Source organism: Vicugna pacos, chromosome 1 (assembly GCF_048564905.1).
Source record: "Vicugna pacos chromosome 1, VicPac4, whole genome shotgun sequence".
In the NCBI taxonomy this organism is placed as follows: Eukaryota; Metazoa; Chordata; class Mammalia; order Artiodactyla; family Camelidae; genus Vicugna; species Vicugna pacos.
The window spans coordinates 63,299,820-63,319,831 of record NC_132987.1 but is presented as its reverse complement, the minus strand read 5'-3'; the positions used below and the strand labels follow the sequence as shown (position 1 = coordinate 63,319,831).

The following is a 20,012-nucleotide window of genomic DNA, read 5'->3' as shown; positions in this document are numbered from 1 at the left end:
TGGTAAAAACCAATCCCAAAAGCCTTTATACAGTATGAGCTATTTATATAATATTTCTGAAATGAAAAAAATTACAAAATGGAGAACAGATAAGTGTTTTCCAGGGGTTAAGGAGGGATAGGGTGGGAGGGAAGCAGGTATGGCTACAAAAGGGCAACAGGAGGGATCCCACTGGGAATCCAAATGTTCTGTATCTGGCGGTATCAATGTCAATATCCTGGTTGTGATATTGTTCTACAGTTTTGCAAGATGTTACCAATCAAGGACACTGGATAAAGTGTATATGGGATCTCTGTATTTTTATTTTCTTACAACTGTATGTGAATCTACAATCACCTTAAAAAGTTTTAAAATATATACATTTATAAATATATAAACATGTGTGTATCCCCCCAAATTGGAGACTATATTTTTTAAAAAGCTTGCTAGGTAATTATGATATGCATTCAGATTAGAGAACCACTATTCAAAAGTAGTTTTATGTTTTTGATACTGAATCAACAGTTGCATCTATGTTTATGAGTACATTCTCTGAAGAAGACAAGTAAGAATGAAAATGAAGAGTATGAAAAAAATTTGCAGTAAATTTATTTATGAATAATAAGCTAACCAGAAAAGTTTTAAGGCTCTGACTGTCACAATGTGGATTCTTTCGGTATATGCTTTAAAACAATACTGTGGCTACTCATGGTATTATGACAAAGGTGGATTTCTATACATTTTGAAATTGAACTGTTTGGACCACATTTTGAAAATAGGACATTTTAGGCTCTAGATAAAGAACAACATCGTAAATAAACTGTTATCAAAGACACTGTGAAGAAATGCATCCTTACTTTTGTCTCTGCTGATCAATCCAGAATTTACAGCTCTTCTCAACAAAATCACAGCCCATTCCTCGGCCCCAGTCTAATTTCTCAGCCATGCTGTAGTTAGCTTTATACCACCTGTGGAAATAATTCAAACAAAGCACTTTATATTACTGTCATTTAAAAAGCGACTCTAGTATACCAATGACAAATTTTAACAATGAGCAAACTAGGACCTCAAAAAGGACTTTGGTGACCATCACCACAGATGAGCATTTATGAACAAAGCTCTTGCTGCACAGGATTGCTGTACAGATCACTGTAGCAGGGCCGGGAAACTTTAGTCTTGAAGGAAACATGAGTATTTAAGGGTATCTTCATATTTGAAAAAATCAAAATCAAACCATGATTCATTATAATTTTCAAAAATGACAGAAGTCATAGAGTAGAAAGTAGTTAAGGTGTGAGACAAGGGGAATAAAGGGCAAAGAAACAGAAAGAATGAGAGAAAAAGAGAAGGGAGCAAGTTGAGGAAGGAAAGTGGAATTACTAGTTGGCCAGCCTCTACCTAATCTGGTCCAGTTGGCCCTAGTTTCTTGCTTCCCTGGTCTTGAATTTATAATATTCTATCAGTTTGGGCCCTGTTTGTGACTAAATATTACACCATTATAATAAGACAAATGAATACTATTTCCAACACATTGCAAATGTTTCAATTTCAGAAAAACAAAAACACACTGATTTACTTCCCTGACAAAATTAATCAAAGGCAATGAAGCTACTTTTATTAGTTTTGCTTCTTTACTCTTAATGACAAGATTAGTTTACAGAAGTTATAAAGTTATACAAAATAGTTTCTGTCATGTTTGTATTATATCTTGTCCCCTCAGCATTACCAAAATAGTTAATAAAAACACAGGCTCAAAGGCTGAGGGAATGATAAGAATCATCCTCTCCACTCCAGCACTTCCCACAAAATCTGAGACAGCAGAAATACATGACATAGCATCTTTCAAACCTTCTCCCCTTCCAAAGAACAGAACTATCTCACTCAGACAGAACCTGAGGAAATGAAGCCCAGCACTCCAACACCAAAATGCCTGCAACTTCTACAGCTACCAAGTGAGTCCTGTTGACCAGCTAACTTGGTATCACAGCAGGTCAAGGTGTCTGGATAGTAACAGGTGCCCCCAGTCTTGCACACTAGTGGTTATTTTAGCAGTGCCTAGGTTAGGAAGTCCTTCTCCCAGTGAATAAAATATAAAGTAATTAGATTCCCTTGGGAATGACCATATCTAGCACAGGTTCATGGATGCAAAGTATCAGCACCACGTCACTCAATCACCAGTTGGGCACTCCAGCTACATTTCTTGAAACCTTCTTGATATCTTTTCTTTGCAGTTCTTCCTGTACTATTAGTCAACAGTTATTAAGCACTTCCTATGTGCTAGGCACCGTGTTAAATGCTAAGGCTACATAGTGGAGAAACAGTTCCTGCTCTCACAAACATTATAACCTAGTGGGGAAGGCAGATACTAAAAAGAAAATTCCAAGTGTGATGAGTATGACATAGGCTAAGTATAAGGTGCTAATAGGAGCACATTAATAGGGAAACCTAAGCTAATCTGGGGAATTAGAAAAGGATTTTCTGAGGAAGTGACTTAAAGCTAAACCCAGAAGGATAAGCACAAGTTAGCTGAGGGAACAATTAGAAACAAGATTTCTTGGTGGCATTTAGGGAGCTGTGAAATCAATTTAGTGGATCTTAATCAATGTTTCTTTTGCTCTCTCTTTTAAAATCAATAGAATATAGCTATAAAAAATTACATAACAGAAGATTTTTTAAAAATAAAAAATCAATAGAAAAAGAGGACTGCACTGTAGGTAGTAAGGGTTATTTATGAACCTCTGGATGACTTAGTTATATATATAATAGCTAATACTTAATTGGTCCTTATAATGTGCCAAGTTCGGTACTAAGGGCTTTACATTTTTTTTTTTAGGGCTTTACATATGTTAACTTATTCAAGCCTCATAAAACTCTACGAGGTAGATACCATTTTTTATCCCTATTTTACTAAACATAATTGCTCGTTGTTGTGGTATGAGTATGTCTGGCTTTGTAAATTACTGCCAAAATATTTTACAAAGTGGCTGTATCATTTTACATTCCCACCAGCAGCGTATGAGGATTACAATTTTCCTACATCCTCATCAATATTTGCTACAGTCTTTCTGATTATAGCCATCCTAGTGGGTGTGAAGTGGCACTGTGGTTTTTATTTACATTTCCCTAATGATCCTGAGAATCATTTCATGTGCTTATTAATCATTTATACACCTTTGGAGAAATACCTATTCAAATCCTTCACCCATTTTAAAACTGGGTTGTCTTTTTATTTTGAGCTGTAAGAGTTTTTTATATATTCAGGGTACTAATACCCATATCAGACAGGTGATTTGCAAATACCTCCCCCCATTTTGTGAGTTCTTTTCACTTTCTTGATAGTATCCTTTGAAGCACAAGTCTTTGATTTTCATGAAGTCCAATTTATCTTTTTCTCTGGTTGTTTTTGGTGTCATATCTAAGAAATCATTGCCTAGTCCAGTATCATGAAGATTTATACCAGTGTTTCCTTCTAAGAGTTTTACAGTCTTAGTTTTATATCTAGGTCTTTGAACTATCTTGAGTTAATTTTCGTATATCATGTGTGGTTGGAGTTCATTCTTTTGCATATGGATATCCATATGCAGTTGTCCAAGTACCATTTGTTGAAAAAACTATTCTCTCCTCATTGAATGGTTTTGGCACTGTCATCAACATCTTCACTCTTAACCATTATATACATATGTTTGTACTTTGGTCATGATGTATTTCTTACTGTGTGAGACACCATACCTAAAAAACTTCTAAAAGACACTTGTACAGAATATGTGAAGGTCTCTGGGCAGTAGAAAGGACTACTCAAGATACAGGGAGACATTTAAAAATGGCTACTATAGTAATCCAAGCAAAAGATAACAGTGGCTTTGATAAATGTGACCCAAAAAGTACACAGACTCCTGGGATACTGAAAAGCTAAAAATCAAGCAAGTTTTATGATTGACTGGATGTGAGAGGTGGGGAGAGGGAGGTGTGAAGGATGATTCCCAGGGTTCTGGATGGAAATACGATAATGTCTTTTACCGGGAAAAGCAACTCAGCTAATCTACACTGAAGTCTTATGGATTTAAGAAAATTAATTTCCATGTCTACAATTTACAAATATTGCCAGATATTTAGAAACATCTGGCTCATTTTTCTGTTGCCTCAGAAAAAGGAAAAAAATGCTATAAAATTCACGAATGCCATGATTTCACTAATGACTCACACACTCCACAACACTTTTATATCTTACTGGTATCTTAAACTAGCATTGTTTACAGAAGGGCTATATAAATAGGTTGTTAAACAGAGCAGCAGGACCACGTTTGTTGGCCATTGCCTGTTCAGGGATAAACAGAAAAGCATTATAATGGCACTAAAAAGAATCCAACACTTTTTTTTTTCTTTTCAAAAATGTGAATTTCCCAACTTGGTCTGCTGAAAATGACGAGAAGCAGTGACAACCCAGTAGCAATAAACACAGTGCCTAGATTGTGGTTTCTAAAAGCTATTCTCCATCTAAAGAAGCATTCTAGTGCTCCCTGAAGACTGGCTGGTGCCCACATCTAGAATAAGGTGGATGCAGGTCAGCCTGGTACATTTTGCCATACCAAAAAGCAAGGAGGCTATCAAAAACCGAGTCTTGTCAAAAGAACCTAGAGCCCACACAGAAGAAGATTCCCACTGGAGTCATTTAAAAACAGTATTCTATTGCTTTACAAGAAAGTCCTACTGCTTTAAAAACCAGGAATCTAGACATAACCAATTTCATTTACAATTTCAAAAACTGTTCATATTAGTCTTTCCTACATATTAGAATAGTCTCTACTTATTAAAAAAACAAATCCTGTAATTCCAGGCATCTTGTTCTATATGTCAGGGATTCATTACTATACCTCAGGGCCTCAAACATTTATTGAATGAATGAATGGAGCTGATATAGGTAATGGATAGCTAATTACACAAAATTTTAAAAATAGGTCTATTTTACTTCAGTGTAAAATGCTGGTATTTTCTTAAGCTAATATTCATTTCCATCTTATTATTATTAATATTCATTTCATTTTAATGAACAATTCATATAAAATTCTCACAGCTGTCTTACCCAGTGTCCTCCATTAATGCCAGAGTGATTCGAGAGAGGACTCGGTTCTGGGTGTGAGAACCAGTCATTGCTTCATTCTGAAAATCACCAACAGATTTTAATTAGAAAACTGGACTCCCAACAATTTCCATGATTACTTTGATGTATATTTAAAATGTTACAAGTGTGAGAAGCTGATAAAATATTCACTTAAAATAGTGAAATACATAAGCTTTAAGATGACAAGAGGACTGAAATTTAAAGCAAAATCTACTTTCTGCCTCAAATGCTTATACTGTGTACTATTTCCCTGGAATGACACATAACCTGCTTTAGAATTCTATGATGAAACTGAAGATGAAATATGGAAATAGAAATACTGTAAAAACATTATACTATCCATGCAAAGTAAAGTGGGTGGTTGAGACAGGTGCTTAGATATTGGAGTGGGGAACAGAATACTTGTCTTAATTATAAACAAAATGCTTTTATAACTAACCCTCTACACTTTGTGATCACAGAAATACATATTAATATGCAATACAAGTATCACAGAATCATAGGATCAGAGGAGTCGCATGATGGACCCCAAATAACATCAAGGTCTATTTATCCAATGTCTTAATTCATATAGTAAAATTCCTACCAGGAGTGTTCACCTAATGGTAAGGAATTCACTGTCTCTTAAAGAAGCACATTCTATCTTTGGGAAGTTCTGGTTATTCTTCTAATCATCATGGTGAACACTGAATGGTCATCTTAGGTACTTAAGTATCATCTTTAAAAAAAAAATAGTTCAAGGACACAAAGTTGATTTCAGAGAAAGGCAATAGTTTAATTAAACTAATACAATTACTACTCTCAAATCTTCTATTGAAAAGTAAATAAATTTTCATTTCTGGTCAATCAACAGCTTTCTAAAGGGAATTACTTGGGAAAATTGCTTAAGGAAAACAAACTTAAGTGTCCATGTGAGAAATAAGTGTTCATGTCTTCCATAAGTTTCTATCACTGTTACTCTGTGGTCACCTAGATGAGAACAGTCAGCACAAGCATTAATTTCACTCTTTTCATAATTTCGCTAACTTGGATCATGATATATATAAACTGCAACTATTTAATTATCTAAACAGACTTCTGATCAAAGTATACAGTGTGTGTGTGTCTGTGTGTATCCTTTGACTCAGAAATTCCATTTCCAGGAATTCATCCCTTCTCTTTCTATATAAACAAACTTTTTAGTTCTGCTCCCTTGGAAACCTAATAAAGGTGGAATGTCAACTGTGTTACCAGGCAACAGGATGTAAGGCAAGAAGACCACCTGCTATGCCTCTGGACTTGGGATTACTATAAATGAACATGAACACCTATTGGCAAACAGTGTGGGACTTCTCTGTTTGCAGTGACTCTTATGGGTATGTCCCTTACAGGCATCTGGAAGTTATGTCTATGAAGCTGTTAAAAAGAATGTTGGTTCTTTTTTGGGACACAGTACTTCTAAGCCTCGCTGGTTCTTACACCCCTCTGATACTTAAGACTATTCTTGTGCTTATGGTATTTGAGCTGGAGGGGGAGGGAGAGAGGCCCAGATGATAGCCCCCAGACTACTGTGTAGAGCATAAGAGAAATGCCTGACTCTGCAATGCTGGCATGCTGTACTTTCTTGTATCCTTCTAACGTATTTTCAGTGTGACCTGTTTAGGTCTTATGAGCTTGACTGATGGTTTAGTTGAACCTAAGAACACCCACTGGAATGCCACTCCTGTAAGGCACTGCAGATATAAGTAAATTGCTCATCACATTTTTAGAATAAAAAATTTGAAGTACAGTCATTCATTCACATGCGACTATGTTACATTCATATAATGTAACAGTACATAGCTGTTAAAAAATAAATAGATCCAAGTATACAGTCTATTCTACTGAAGCATGTATTTCTGTAATGTGAATGAGCTCATGTGAGACTGGTAAAGGAATAGCATCAGTGTAATATGGAATCATGTTGGTTCATAATGATTTCTCCCTGGATTTTAATGTTTTGTGCAGTGGAGTAATAGTAGCTAAATACAACATACACTAAGACAGCCAAATGCAGCAACAGAGGAAGGCTGTGCTGGACACTGTGCCCAGTCACTCTGTGTTCTTCCAAATGACTCAGCATGGCCAGAGGTTGTCTTAGAAGTGTTTGTTGCATGATTCTCTAACCTTTGTACATTTCACTCTTGTCCTCATTATTCAGATTTATGATTCTTTAAGCTTTAAGCTCTAAAAACTATATATAATTGATGATTTATCTATCTACCATTGCTTTTTGCTGTTAAACACTAAATCTAGGAGTTTATTTATTGAAAACATGTATATTTTAAAAATAAGCTAGTACTTTTATTATGATTTAGTGCCTTTGTTAATAGTCTGGTATTTGTGTTTTCCACAAGCCTTGTTATCTTTAGTGTTCGATTTGGAACAAAGGGGTTTTTTAGGACAGCATACATTGTATTACAGCAGAAGCACCTAAACTGCCTTGGAAATATGTCTAAGATGTATGAGTGAAAAAAGTTGCATAAATGTATGAACCTATTAAAAAAAAAAACAACCATGTGTTAGTGTGTCTGTCAGTCTGTCTATCTATCTACTTATCTAACATTTCCAAAAGGATATTAAAAAAATTAAACAGTGATTACATCTGGAAAGTGGGTCTGGAGAGCTAAAGGGGAAAATGGACTTTTTAATTTTTCACTTGATAACCTATTATACATTTGAGTAAGAATAACTTTTATTAAAGAAAAAATGAAGAGTAAAATTTTAAAATAAACTAACCTCTAATAACCGTTTTTCCCAATGGTTGAGCTCAGTGCCCATACCACCTTGGTTTTCAAGTTCCATTCCCTCCAAAATTGGACAGTTAAAATGTTTTCGTGCTTCATCCTAAGAATCAGGAAAATAAATAAATAAATAAACCCTACAAAAGTACAATAAAATAATGGCAAACTCTTTATCACACTGGATATAATAAAGTATAATAAAATACATTTAATATAATTTTTCATATAATTAAATATTTTGATACTACATTACTATAAAAGTATTATTGCTATTAAATTACGATTTTTCAAGGATTTCTGGTCAAGATGGTGGAGCAGTAGGACCACAAGCTTGCCCCCAATAATGACTACAACAAAACCACAACTGACTGCTAAACAATCAACAAAAAATAAGACTGGAACCCAGCAAAAAAGATCTTCGTCAACTGGAAACATAAACAGGGAACCTCAGCAGGATGGTATGAAGGGTATGCTTGTGATATAATTGGGACCCATACCTCTGGGGTGGGCAACCCACAAGCTGAAAAATAATTAAGTTGCAGAGGCCCTCTAGTAGGAGTGAGAATTCTAAGCCCCACATCAGGTTCCCCAACCCAAGGTTCTGGCATTGGGAGGAGGAGACCCCAGAACATATGGTTTTGAAGGCTAGCAGGGCTTAACTCCAGGAGCCCCACTAGACTAGGGGAAAACAGAGACTTCATTCTCTCGGAAAGTGCACACAAAACCTCACATGTGCCAGGTCCAAGGGCAGAGGCAAGTGATTTCATAGGAACTTGGGTCAGACCTGCCTGCTGATTTTGAAGGTCTCCTGAGAAGGTAGAGGACAGCTGTGGCTCATCCTGGGGACATAAAAGCTGGTGGCAGACATTGCAGGAGTGTTCATCTACATGAGCTTGCTTGGAGGCTGACATCTTGCTTGTGTCATTAGCACCAAGACCTAGCCCCACCCAACAGCCTGTAGGCTTAAGTGCTGGGAAGCCTCAGGCCAACAACATACTGGGTGGGAACGCAGCCCCAGTCATCAGCAGACCACCTGAGCTACAAAAACCTCTAGACACAGCCCTACCCACCAGAGGTCCAAGACCAAGCTTTACCCAGCAGTAGGCAGGCACCAACTCCTCCTGCCAGGAAACCTGCACAAGCCTCCTGTCCAGCCTCATCAACCAGGGGGCAGATACCAGAAATAAGAAAACAATAATCTCAAAGCTTGTGGAAGGAATCTGCAAACACAGGCCAGACTACCCTGGGAAGAGCTGGATGCTGGCCCTTGGGTGATGGGACGAGTGTACTGCTGGGATACATAGGACGTCTCCCACAGAGGACCACCTCTCCAAGGTCAAGAAATGTAACTAACCTACATAAAAATACAAATAGAAATTTACACAATATGAGGTGGCAGGAGAATATATTCCAGGCAAAGGCACAAGATAAAATCCAGAAGAAGAAATAAGCAATAAGGAGATAGGAAATCTATCCAGGAAAGAGCTTTGAGTTACAATTAATTGTGAAGAGGTTCAGAGAACTCAGGAGGAGAATAGATGCACAGAGCAAAGCTTTTAGCAAAGATTAGAAAATATAAAGAATACTCAGAGTTGAAGAATACAATTACTGAAATAACACAATAGAAGGAATCAGGAATAGACTAAATGAGGCAGAAGAATGAATCAGTGAGCTAGAAGACAGATTAGTGGAAATCATTACTTCAGAACAGAAAAAAGAAAAAAGAATGAAAAGAAATGAGGGTAGTTTAAGAGAATTCTGGGACAACATGAAGTGCTCTAATATTCACATTATAGGGGTCCCAGAAAGAGAAGAGAAAGAAAGGACCTGAGAAAATATTTGAAGAGATAATAACTGAAAACATCCCTAACGTGGGGAAGGAAACAGTCACCGAAGTCCAGGAAGTGCAGAGTTCCATACAGGATTAACCCCAAATAGGAACACACCAAGGCACATGGTAATCAAACTGACAAAAATTAAAGATAAGGACAAAATATCAAAATCAGCAAGAGAAAAGCAACAAATTAACACAAAAAGGAACTCCCGTAAGGTTATCAGCTGATTTTTCAGGAGACACGCTACAGGCCAGAAGGGAGTAGCATAATATATTTAAAGTGATGAAAGGAAAAAACTTACAACTAAGAATACTCTACCCAGCAAGGCTCTCATTCAGATTTGACGGAGAAATCAAAAGCTTCACAGATAAACAAAAGTGCGGGGAGCCGCTCGTGACGGAGGGCTGCCGAGCACAAAACTTGGGCGTAAAACCCCAAAGTGCAGGGCGCCAGGCTCTGAGATTGAGGCTGCTGAGCACAAAGGTTGGGCCTAAACTCCCACAGTGCGGGGCCCCCGGCTCAAAGGTCAATTGAGTCAGAACAATCTCTGTCCCGCCACACCTTTTACTAAAGAATGCACCAGGTGCGCCTATGCCTGAGGAAATATCCTTGAGCTACTAAGTCACAAAGGACCTTCAGAGGGAGAGATACAATCGGCACACAAATCAGTAATCTTTTTAGAGAACAATCACCTGAGCTAAATATACACGAGTCACGATGTTAGCCTAGAGGAACAATGTCTTAGTTTATCATCTTGGTTCCAGGAACTCTTAATCTTAGTTTTACAAGAACTGTAAACAATAATGATGTCTGTAACAATATACAAGTTAATGGTTTTAGTACACGCCTTAAAACAATACCTTTGCCTCCAGGCAGGAATGTATGAGCTAATCGGTTAAAATCATATAAATTCACTGCAAGAAATAAACTCGTCGTCCACTCTTGACCTAGCGTCTTGCGGGCTAGAGTGAGACCCTCTCAACCCCAACTTGTCTTGTCTTGCTGTCTCTTTGTTACGTCTTTCCTTTTCTCAGTCCTGCAGCACAGATTTCTGGACCTGATCGATTGTCGGCTGGCTCCGACACAAAAGCTAAAAGAATTCAGCACCACCAAACCAGCTTTACAAGAAATGTTAAAGGAATTTCTCTAGGTAAAAAAAGAAAAGGCCACAACTAGAAACAAGAAAAGTAATCATGAGGGGGGAAGGGTACAATGCAGGGTATCTAAAATGCATTTGAAATTAAGAGATCAGCAACTTAAGTATGTATATACAGACTTCTATACCAAAACCTCATAGTAACTGCAAACCAATGTAACTCTATAGTCATCAAACCACAAGACAACAAAAAGAAAGAGAAAAAAAGACCTACCAAATTACTATTTCTCTCAATATTTTTTCATCTGTTGAAGATTTTGACTTTAAGTCATATATATTTCAAAAAAGTAATAGGGTAGTATGATTGCATTTGTAACTTTTGTGTCAACAATGCTTTTAATGTAGGTGTGACTGCTCTTATTATGGATATAGGCTTTGTGGGGAAAATTAGTTGTTTAAAAGAAAACACTTTTGCTCATTTGGTTCTGTTTGTCCTTCAATTAGAGATTTCCAAGAATAGGAAATATCCCAAGAGCAGTGCAAAAGTTTAGAAGTCAGAGTGAGCTGTGTGTAACCAAGGAATGGAGAAGGTAGAATAGGTTTCTGTCATTAAATAAGAGGGTATGATGATTAATTTTATGTGTCAACTTGGCTGGGCCACAGTGCCCAGATATTTGGTCAAACATTATTATGAATGTTTCTGTGAAGGTGTTTTTGGGTGAAATTAACATTTACATTAAAGGACTTTAAGTAAAGCAGATCACTTTCTATAATATAAATGGGCCTCATCTAATCAGTTGAAGACCTTTACAGATCAAAGACTGACTCACCCCTGAGCAAGACGGAGTCCTACTAGCTGACTGCCTTCAGACTTAAATTGCAACTCTTCCCTGAATCTTCAGCTTGCTAGCCTACCTCACCAGATTTTGGACTCTCCAAACCTCCCCAACTACATGAACCAACCTTAAAATAAATCTCTCTCTCAACACATCCTGTTGGTTCTGTTTCTCTGGAGAACTCTGACTAAAACAGACTCCAGCTGAAATGACTAGCAATTATGCAAATAGTACCGGTGATCCTAAGAGGTATCACAACAGAGCACTAGTGTCACAACCTAAAGCAGTTGGTAGAATGGAGCTTTAAGAGTCACTGCCAAATTTCTATTTCCTCAAATTTTTCATGGCCTGTAGCTTTACTGTACTGCCTTAATATTATCTTTCCTACTATAAGCTTTGAAATGTAATCATTAGTTCTTAAACAATAATGATTAGTAGACCATAATGAATGAAAAGAACAGATGGCTCCTGATACAGGAAGCTCAGTAATACTCACGACAACACGAGGTGTTACTAGAAGATACACAGTGTGAGGAACTCTCTTATTATCTCGAACATCCCATGATCTCTCTACTTTTCGAACTACTTTCTCACTCCATTGATATAATCCAAGACTGCAATTAAAGAATAAAAGGTCAGTTGTTTTTACAAATTCACCTCTACTTTAAATGTAAGTGTGTTTATGAGTATCAATATGAAATTTAACTATCTGAGTTTACTGAACATAAGAGCATGCAAAGTTCTTGATAGGATTTTCTAATTTAATCTTTTCAACAACTTTATTATCATCACTATTTTGCAAATAGAGACAGAAGCTTAGAGAGATGAAGTAACTTACTCAAGTTCAAATAGCTAATATTTGGCTAAGATGACAATGAATTACTTCCTCTTAACAAATTTACTCGATAAAATAAAAGCATGCCCAGGGACATACCCAAGCACTGAATATAAGAAACTGTAATAAACAAAAAAAAATGGAATTTTTAATTTAGTGGGAAACTATAATTTACTTAATAACTGTGCTATAAAATCAGTTTATCCATCTAGGAAAAAAAAAGTTTCAGCTCACATACAGAAATAAATTTCAGACAAATATCAGCAAAAGTGACAAAATAAGGACCTCTGAAAATTTTCTACTTCATGAAAGCAATGAGAAAAGTAGCAAAATTGGCCAAATCAACTTTTTTTTAGAACTCTGGAAATTAACCAAAGACTTGCAGCAATCTAGGAAACACTTATTTAAGAAAAATACATAAATCTCAGTAAGACTAGGAAGCTTTGTGGAGTTTTCCCATGTCCTCTCTCCAGCTCTGTGCAGCCCTGAAAATCAACAGCCCACAACCATGTTGAAAATCAGCAGCCTGGCAGCCAAAGGGAGCAGAACAGGGTTGACTGGCAGAATGTATTAAAAAAAAAAAAAGATCCGACTATATGGCTACAAGAGACATACTTCAGACTCAAGGATACAAATAGGCTGAACTGATGTTAAAAAGATACACCATGCAAAGAGTACTGAGAGAGCTGGAACAGTTACACTAATATCAGACAAAATGCATTTTAAGACAAAAATTTTTACTAGAGACAGGAGGGACATTTTATAATGATGAAAGGGTCAATCCACCAAGAAGACATAACAATTATGAACATGTATGTACTTGATAAAAGAACCCCAAAATACATGAAGCAAAAATAAATCCTAAATGGATTAAAGCTATGAATGTAAAAAATTCAAATAGTAATTTACTAGAAACAATTTAGAAGAATATTTTTATAATCTTTGGAGAGTAGAACAAACTTTCTTAACCCATAACGGAAAAGTATATGAATTTAATAATATAAAATTTAAAAAACTTTTCTGTATGGCAAAAACATGATAAATGAAATAAAAAAATTAATGGGAGAAAACCAATAATCTCTTTTGGGGGAATCTATCTTACACAAATAAAAGCACTACTGCAAAAGTGCCATATTTTTTGTTACAGAAAATTATAATGAACATCATTTAAATTTCTTCCTATAACCGGTATCTTTTTCCTAGACTACTTCTACCACTGACCCTATGAATCTCTCATTCTTATCAAAACAGAATATAAAGAGGCTATTTTTTTTCTCACCATTATTTTAAACAATTCAAGGACTGTATGGTGAATATCTGCCTACCCAACAACCATTACTTAGACTCTACAATTAACATTTTGTTGTATTTGTTGTATTATACATCTGTTCATCCACTCACACCTTAAAGACATTATTCTTAATTCCTTTTCTTTTTCTGTGGCAAGGCAATGTTTAAACATAAATAGTGAAAAAAGCCAGCAAGAAAATAAACAGTTTTTTACCTTATTAATAACTCCAGTATCCTCTTCATTGAGGATTTCATTTCATTTACATTTCAAGATTAAAGGTTTCTCCAAATAAATAGGTTAGGGCCAAATTCAACTCTTTCTAACACCTGAAGTTTTTATTACTTCATTATCTCCATTTATACTGTAAGATTTCCTGCTTTTGAGGAATACCCTGAATGTAAGAATGCACTGCAAATTACGAGCTTAACAATGGTCCTGGTGTGTAAGTATCTCCTCCTTACCCACATCACTACGTAGATGATGTGTTTCCCATAAAGACCACAGTTCTTAGGATAGACCAGACTTCTCCCATACCACCAAATGAACACAAACAATCTAGGAAGTAAAACATCTATTTCTACATTAGAATTTTGTTTCTTCACATGTACTCTAAAAAATATTATGGTGAATACAGCATTATCTTTTTATGTTTTTACATTATGTTTTAATACTTACTTAATTCTAGCTACCTAAATAGATATCTTTGTATTTAAAGTAAAATACACATAAAATGAACAAATTCTACGTATAAGAATTAATTAATTTTTTATTCTGCATCCATATACCACTACCTGGTAAAGATATGGAACAGTGTCAGGACTCCCAGGCTTCCTTATGCCACTTCTCAATCTATTCAACTTGTACAGCATTTGATAGCCTGCCACTTCAGGTAAAACTACTAATCTTTTATCGTTGACTATTTTTAAACTCCATACAACTGGACTAACTGACGTATTTTGCTCAATATTATAACTGTGATATTCATACATGCTACTACATGTAGCATTGTGTTCTTTTTTAGAGCCTTGTAGTTTTCAGTTATAGGAACATATCACAGTTTATTTATCCATTCTTCTACTGATGGACATTTTGGTGGTTTCCATTTTTTGGTCAATAACAAAAGTGTCATGAGCATTTGTGTACATGTCTTCTTGTAGGCATGTGCTCCTAATTTAGAGATTTATTTTTTACATAAATGCATGCAAATGGTTATAGTTCTGTGAAGGATATTCTATATAAAATTCTTGATAATTTCTTCTTTTTAGTATTTCTCAGTATTATTTCTTTTAGGTCCTTATCTTCTAGATCACTGATAATATGCTGTGCTAAATATCAGTTAACATGTAAATGTTTATCAGTTAACATGTAAATTATACAGGCAATAATTATTAATAAACCAAAATAAAACCAACCCACATTTTCCCATGGCCTGACTATCCTATGAAGTAATACAAGTTACAGAGTGGTGGAAAAGAGCCCTGCCTGGCAAGAAAAGTCCTGGCACTTTGGACGAGTCACTTAAGCTTTCTCCATCTCAATTACTTCATCTGTAAAATGAAAAGGTGAAGCTAAATGACCTCTTACATCCTGTCATGTAGGATATACAATTTTCCCAGGCTAGTCATTAAACCACTGTTATGTATGGCACTGAACATGCTATGATTCTTAGATTCTAGACTTAGTACCCTGCTATGAGAAGAACAAGAACAAAAATAACAAATACCTATAATTAAAAGGTGGAAGACCATCTGCAAATCTTGACGTTAGAGGATTTCCATCTTTATCATGGTAGAACGCAAATAGCCCAGCAGAGAAACCCTATAATAAAAAAGTTCAAAATGTCTTACAGTGAAAAATATTAGATCTGGTTACAGACAATATAACATGCCACTATCAAAAGAGAACACTGATATAACATAAAAACACCACACCAATACTTCTACAGGAATTTGCCACATACTGAAACTGGATAAAAATTAAGTGTCCCTATTATGAATTTTAAATTCCAATTACTTGAGGTAAGTCAGTGAGGAAACCAAAAGTAATAGTAAGAAAGACATTCTTTGGTAGTGGTATAGACAATGCATTTATTTGTTTAAGGGTGTGTTTATCACAGTTGATCCTTTTTACATAAACTTACTAATAATCTCTACAAATGCAACCAGGGAATGGTACTATTTAGAACAATTAACAATATAGTTTAGAGTAGGGGGCTGAGCTCATAAGAGCACTCACAACAATTCAAAGTCTTTGAACCCAAAGTCCATACTTGATATACATTTATACCTAAGGGGGAAAAAATAAGACTGGAAATGGAAATGTGTGTGTGGGTGGGTGTACACTTTGGAAGAAAGACTGCAAACATGTATCAAAAGATTAGCCATGGTTCTTTTGGTTGGTAGGGTAATGTATAAATCATCGTATTTCTAAAAGCTTTTTTACAATGTGAGTTTATAGGTTTATAATCCCATTTTTAAAAAGTATTTTTAGAGATTAAAAGCACAATAAATAGTATTTTTAAGAAGTCTTCAATTTTAATGATATAATAGAAACTTCACATAAAGGCATTCAAAGTCCCATTCTCTATTCCTCCACTCCCAAATAAGGTGAGAAAATGAGGCAAAAAAAAAAAATTATTGACATTTGACATCTCCAATTTCATTAGTGTTATTTTTCTTGCTTTCTTTCTTATAACTGATAACTAAAATAAAGCACTTTTGTAACTATTTAAATATGTTTTATACATTGAGAATATACTATAGTTTATATCCAAATAACAAACAATCACAAATGACCACTTAAATAATCAATTTCTTTGGCAAATTTCTTTGCTTACATAACTGTGGCCTCAGTGTCAGTCAAGGCTTGCCAAAATGATTAATGGAATCTAGATTATTCTTTTATTTCTACATTTCTTCTTTTTTAATCTCTGAAGATGCAAAGCCCATTTGATGGCATCATCTAAGAAAATCTAAAGAGTTTTTAAGATACAAGGCACTGAGGTTGTATAAAGCTTAAAATAGTATGATGTGCCTCATCCTTCATAATATGCTAAATACACATTTTTTCCACCCTATCAACTTGAAAATTTTTCTAAGCATTCACATTTCAGAGGGCATATCTAGTATTTAAAGTACCATGAATGATTGTATTTGATAGCTATGAACATATATAACTTTATAGGGAACATCTGCATTTGTTAAACTTTTAATTCTTGCCATCTTCCAGGATGGTCTTTGAGACTTGTATTAATATTTAAAGTTTCTTAGGTTTTAACAATTTGTAAAATAATTCAAATATACAAAAAAGTTTTAAAATCTAATAGAAACTTATGCATCCTGTCTAAGAGGATTTAAGATATTAGTTTTGCCATATTTTCTTCAGACATTAAAAAAAAAACTGCAGAATAAATATCTATGAAGTCCTATTATCTAAACTCTTTCTCCTCCTTCTCTTCCCAGAGGCAAACACTACCTTGAAGTCAATGTGCATAGTAACTCTCATACCTGCTTTTATATTCAATGGTGTTTTGCTTTAATTTGTGATTCTCTGACTGCTAAAGTCAGACTGAATATGTTCTTATACATTTCTTGGCCAATTGCACCTTTTCTTTTGTGATCTCCCTGTTCATAACCTAATTAACCTCATGTCTGGGATCTCTGCATTCATGTTCACTTATGTAGTAGACTTAAAACCTGCTGTTTTTTTCTGGTTCTCTTAACATTAATTATAGTTTTTAAAGCTTACAGTGTTACTTAGAATGATGCTTGTGTTTCATCACAATTAGCAGGTTCAACTTACTTTTTTTTAATAAAATAAAAACAGATGACTCATTTTAGAATCTCCTTACCTAAAGGACATAAGTGCTATCTGGTTATACTAGAGTTTCACTGAATTATTCAAGGTATTTGCTGATCTGAGGCTTGCATTTCAAGGTCATACATGACAGCTCACTAAGTAAGACTAATAATAGCGACTAATTTTATTATACTTTACTATATATAGCATGGTGCTAAGCTATTTATACATTTTGTTTTATTTACTCTTCAAGAAAAAAAAACTATTGTAGTATGTACCACTATCTTCATTTTATAGATGAAACAGAGGCTTATAAAGGTTATAATTTATAAAAGATCCCAAAGATTTTGAGAGGTAGAGGTAAGGAGATTCACACCTAGATCTGTGTGATCCATTCTGTCCCTTAATCACTGCATTTTACTCCCATCTAAATACATAATGACATCAGGAGAACATTTCCTAGGTCTTAGGTAACTTCATTTAATTTCCCAGACATATCATAATAGTTAATTATTTTAGACCAACTGGGGAAAAACAAGGAGAAGTTCTGAATCACTTCGTATATATAACTAAAAATTTAGAAAGCCTAAATAGATCAAGAGGACTTTTAGAAATGAGATCTCTGTAAGAGATAAGAAAGATCTATAATTAGCATACCAGTTATTATTTTAGATGAAAGTGAATTCTTTTTAATTATTAAGTTTTTTTCTTTCTTAAGAAGCTTAATCAAATTTTCAAAACTCCTATTTGCCCAATGAATTTACATGTTTAATTACTTTAGGTAATAAAACTCAACTGCTATTCTGATAGGATAGCTGCTATCCTAATCATTAAAAATTATCTATTGGAAGAGGCCTAATTAACTAGGTTTTACTGAAAATGTTCTAAGAATCCATATAATCTTTTTTTTAAGCCATTTAAAAATAATTTTAGTTTGAAACAATCTCAAAGTTATAAAAAATTACAAGCAGAGTAAAACATTTTTTTAAACAAGTGAGAGTATTATGTCAACCAGATGCCCCATCATATCTGAATTATTATGTACTCTTATAGGTAAGTACATTCTTTTATGTAACAGTATAGTGAAATTAACAATGAGAATCCACAAAATCTTAATTTTAATATATACATCAAAATGAGCATATAATCAGAAAATGAAGGCATGAAGGAAAGAATAGTAGTTAACAGCAAAATTTACCAGGGCATGAATAATCTCATGTTTCACTGTGGACAGCATTCCAATAAACTCCTGAGGCTGGGTAGAGATCATATTTGGACACAGGTTAGCATATCCTGCTATTGGCCTGTTAAAACAGACATTGAATTTTTTATTATATTCCAAGATAATAAGTATTATATTTATTAACCTATAATTTTCTATCAAAAACTGATCAAGGTCAGAAACATTTTTGCTAAATATCAAATGTCATTTTGTAACATAACATCTAACTTTCACTATCTTCTACTTTCAAGACATGTACCTGTGTTTTCCTATGGCATAGCTAACCAACACCTGTTCCCACAAAAAGGGCAGAGTCAGTTAATTACACTTCAGTGTGAATTTGTAAAATATGTCAACACATACCAAAAAAGGGGATAAACTGAAAAACTAATTCTAACACTATTTTACCTGCAAAATTCATATCTGACTTCAGCATTTCACTATATGTACAGGCACACGGACAGACAAACAGGTAGAAAGGGAAACGAGATATACAACAGTACAATACGCAAACCATTCAGGTTGCTGCAAGTGGCTGAATCTTCTTATCTCCATTTCACTATTCCCTTTCTCCCCCACCAACAATGCCTTCAATCACATGGAGATTTTTATCTTCTCATCATCTTCCTTTACACTTTCTAGAATCTAAAGAATTCTACATCTCTTTCTGAGCCTAGAGCCTGAGAGTCCAAGAGCTGATAAGGACCCGAGTAATTCAGTCAGTTTCACCATGCAATTACCTGTCTTTCAAAAGCTGTGACAAACAGCAATGGTAAGGAACCCCAAGGTCTTTTCTCCCAGCATTACCTTAACATTTACCCCAGAAACACCACAAACCTACCCAAATGGTGATGGCCTACAGAGTAACATTTGCCTTATTTAGGTAAAAAAATACAGTGCACTTTCTTCATACTTGAAAACAACAGACTTATACTTAGAAAAGTATGAAATATTGCCAAAATCACCAAAATATTGCCATGGTGACCTCTAAAATATAAATGTCACTGTCAGGCTTAAACCCCATCAGGGACTTCCTACAGCATTTAGAATAAAACAGTCCTATCTGCTTTTCCCTTCAATGCATCTCTCAAACAGTTTCTGCTGAAGTGGCTTCTAACAGCACCAGTACCCCCAGCTTTTTCCTAACACAAGCTCTTTTCTCCACCTCTTTATCTGGCTGAAGCCTAAGAATTTTCAGGTTATACTTAAAGTTTCACTTTTTCAAAGAGGCATTCTTTG

General features: G+C 35.0%; 1 protein-coding gene across 4 annotated transcripts in view; it reads right to left on the bottom strand.

Annotated features, from left to right (window-relative positions):
• LMLN (leishmanolysin like peptidase) overlaps positions 1 to 20,012 on the bottom strand; it is an 89,744-nt gene that overhangs the window by 53,313 nt on the left and 16,419 nt on the right. For all 4 annotated transcript variants that reach the window (XR_012073872.1, XM_006200898.4, XM_072963895.1 and 1 more), the window contains exons 7-12: positions 18,750 to 18,855; positions 15,477 to 15,571; positions 12,124 to 12,241; positions 7,856 to 7,963; positions 5,060 to 5,136; positions 837 to 947 (exon numbers count right to left, since the gene is read on the bottom strand). Coding sequence is in view for 3 of the 4 variants with exons in the window: in XM_006200898.4 (XP_006200960.1) it covers positions 837 to 947; positions 5,060 to 5,136; positions 7,856 to 7,963; positions 12,124 to 12,241; positions 15,477 to 15,571; positions 18,750 to 18,855 (615 nt within the window). In the remaining variant the exon portion in view is untranslated. The remainder of the gene's footprint in view (positions 1 to 836; positions 948 to 5,059; positions 5,137 to 7,855; positions 7,964 to 12,123; positions 12,242 to 15,476; positions 15,572 to 18,749; positions 18,856 to 20,012) is intronic.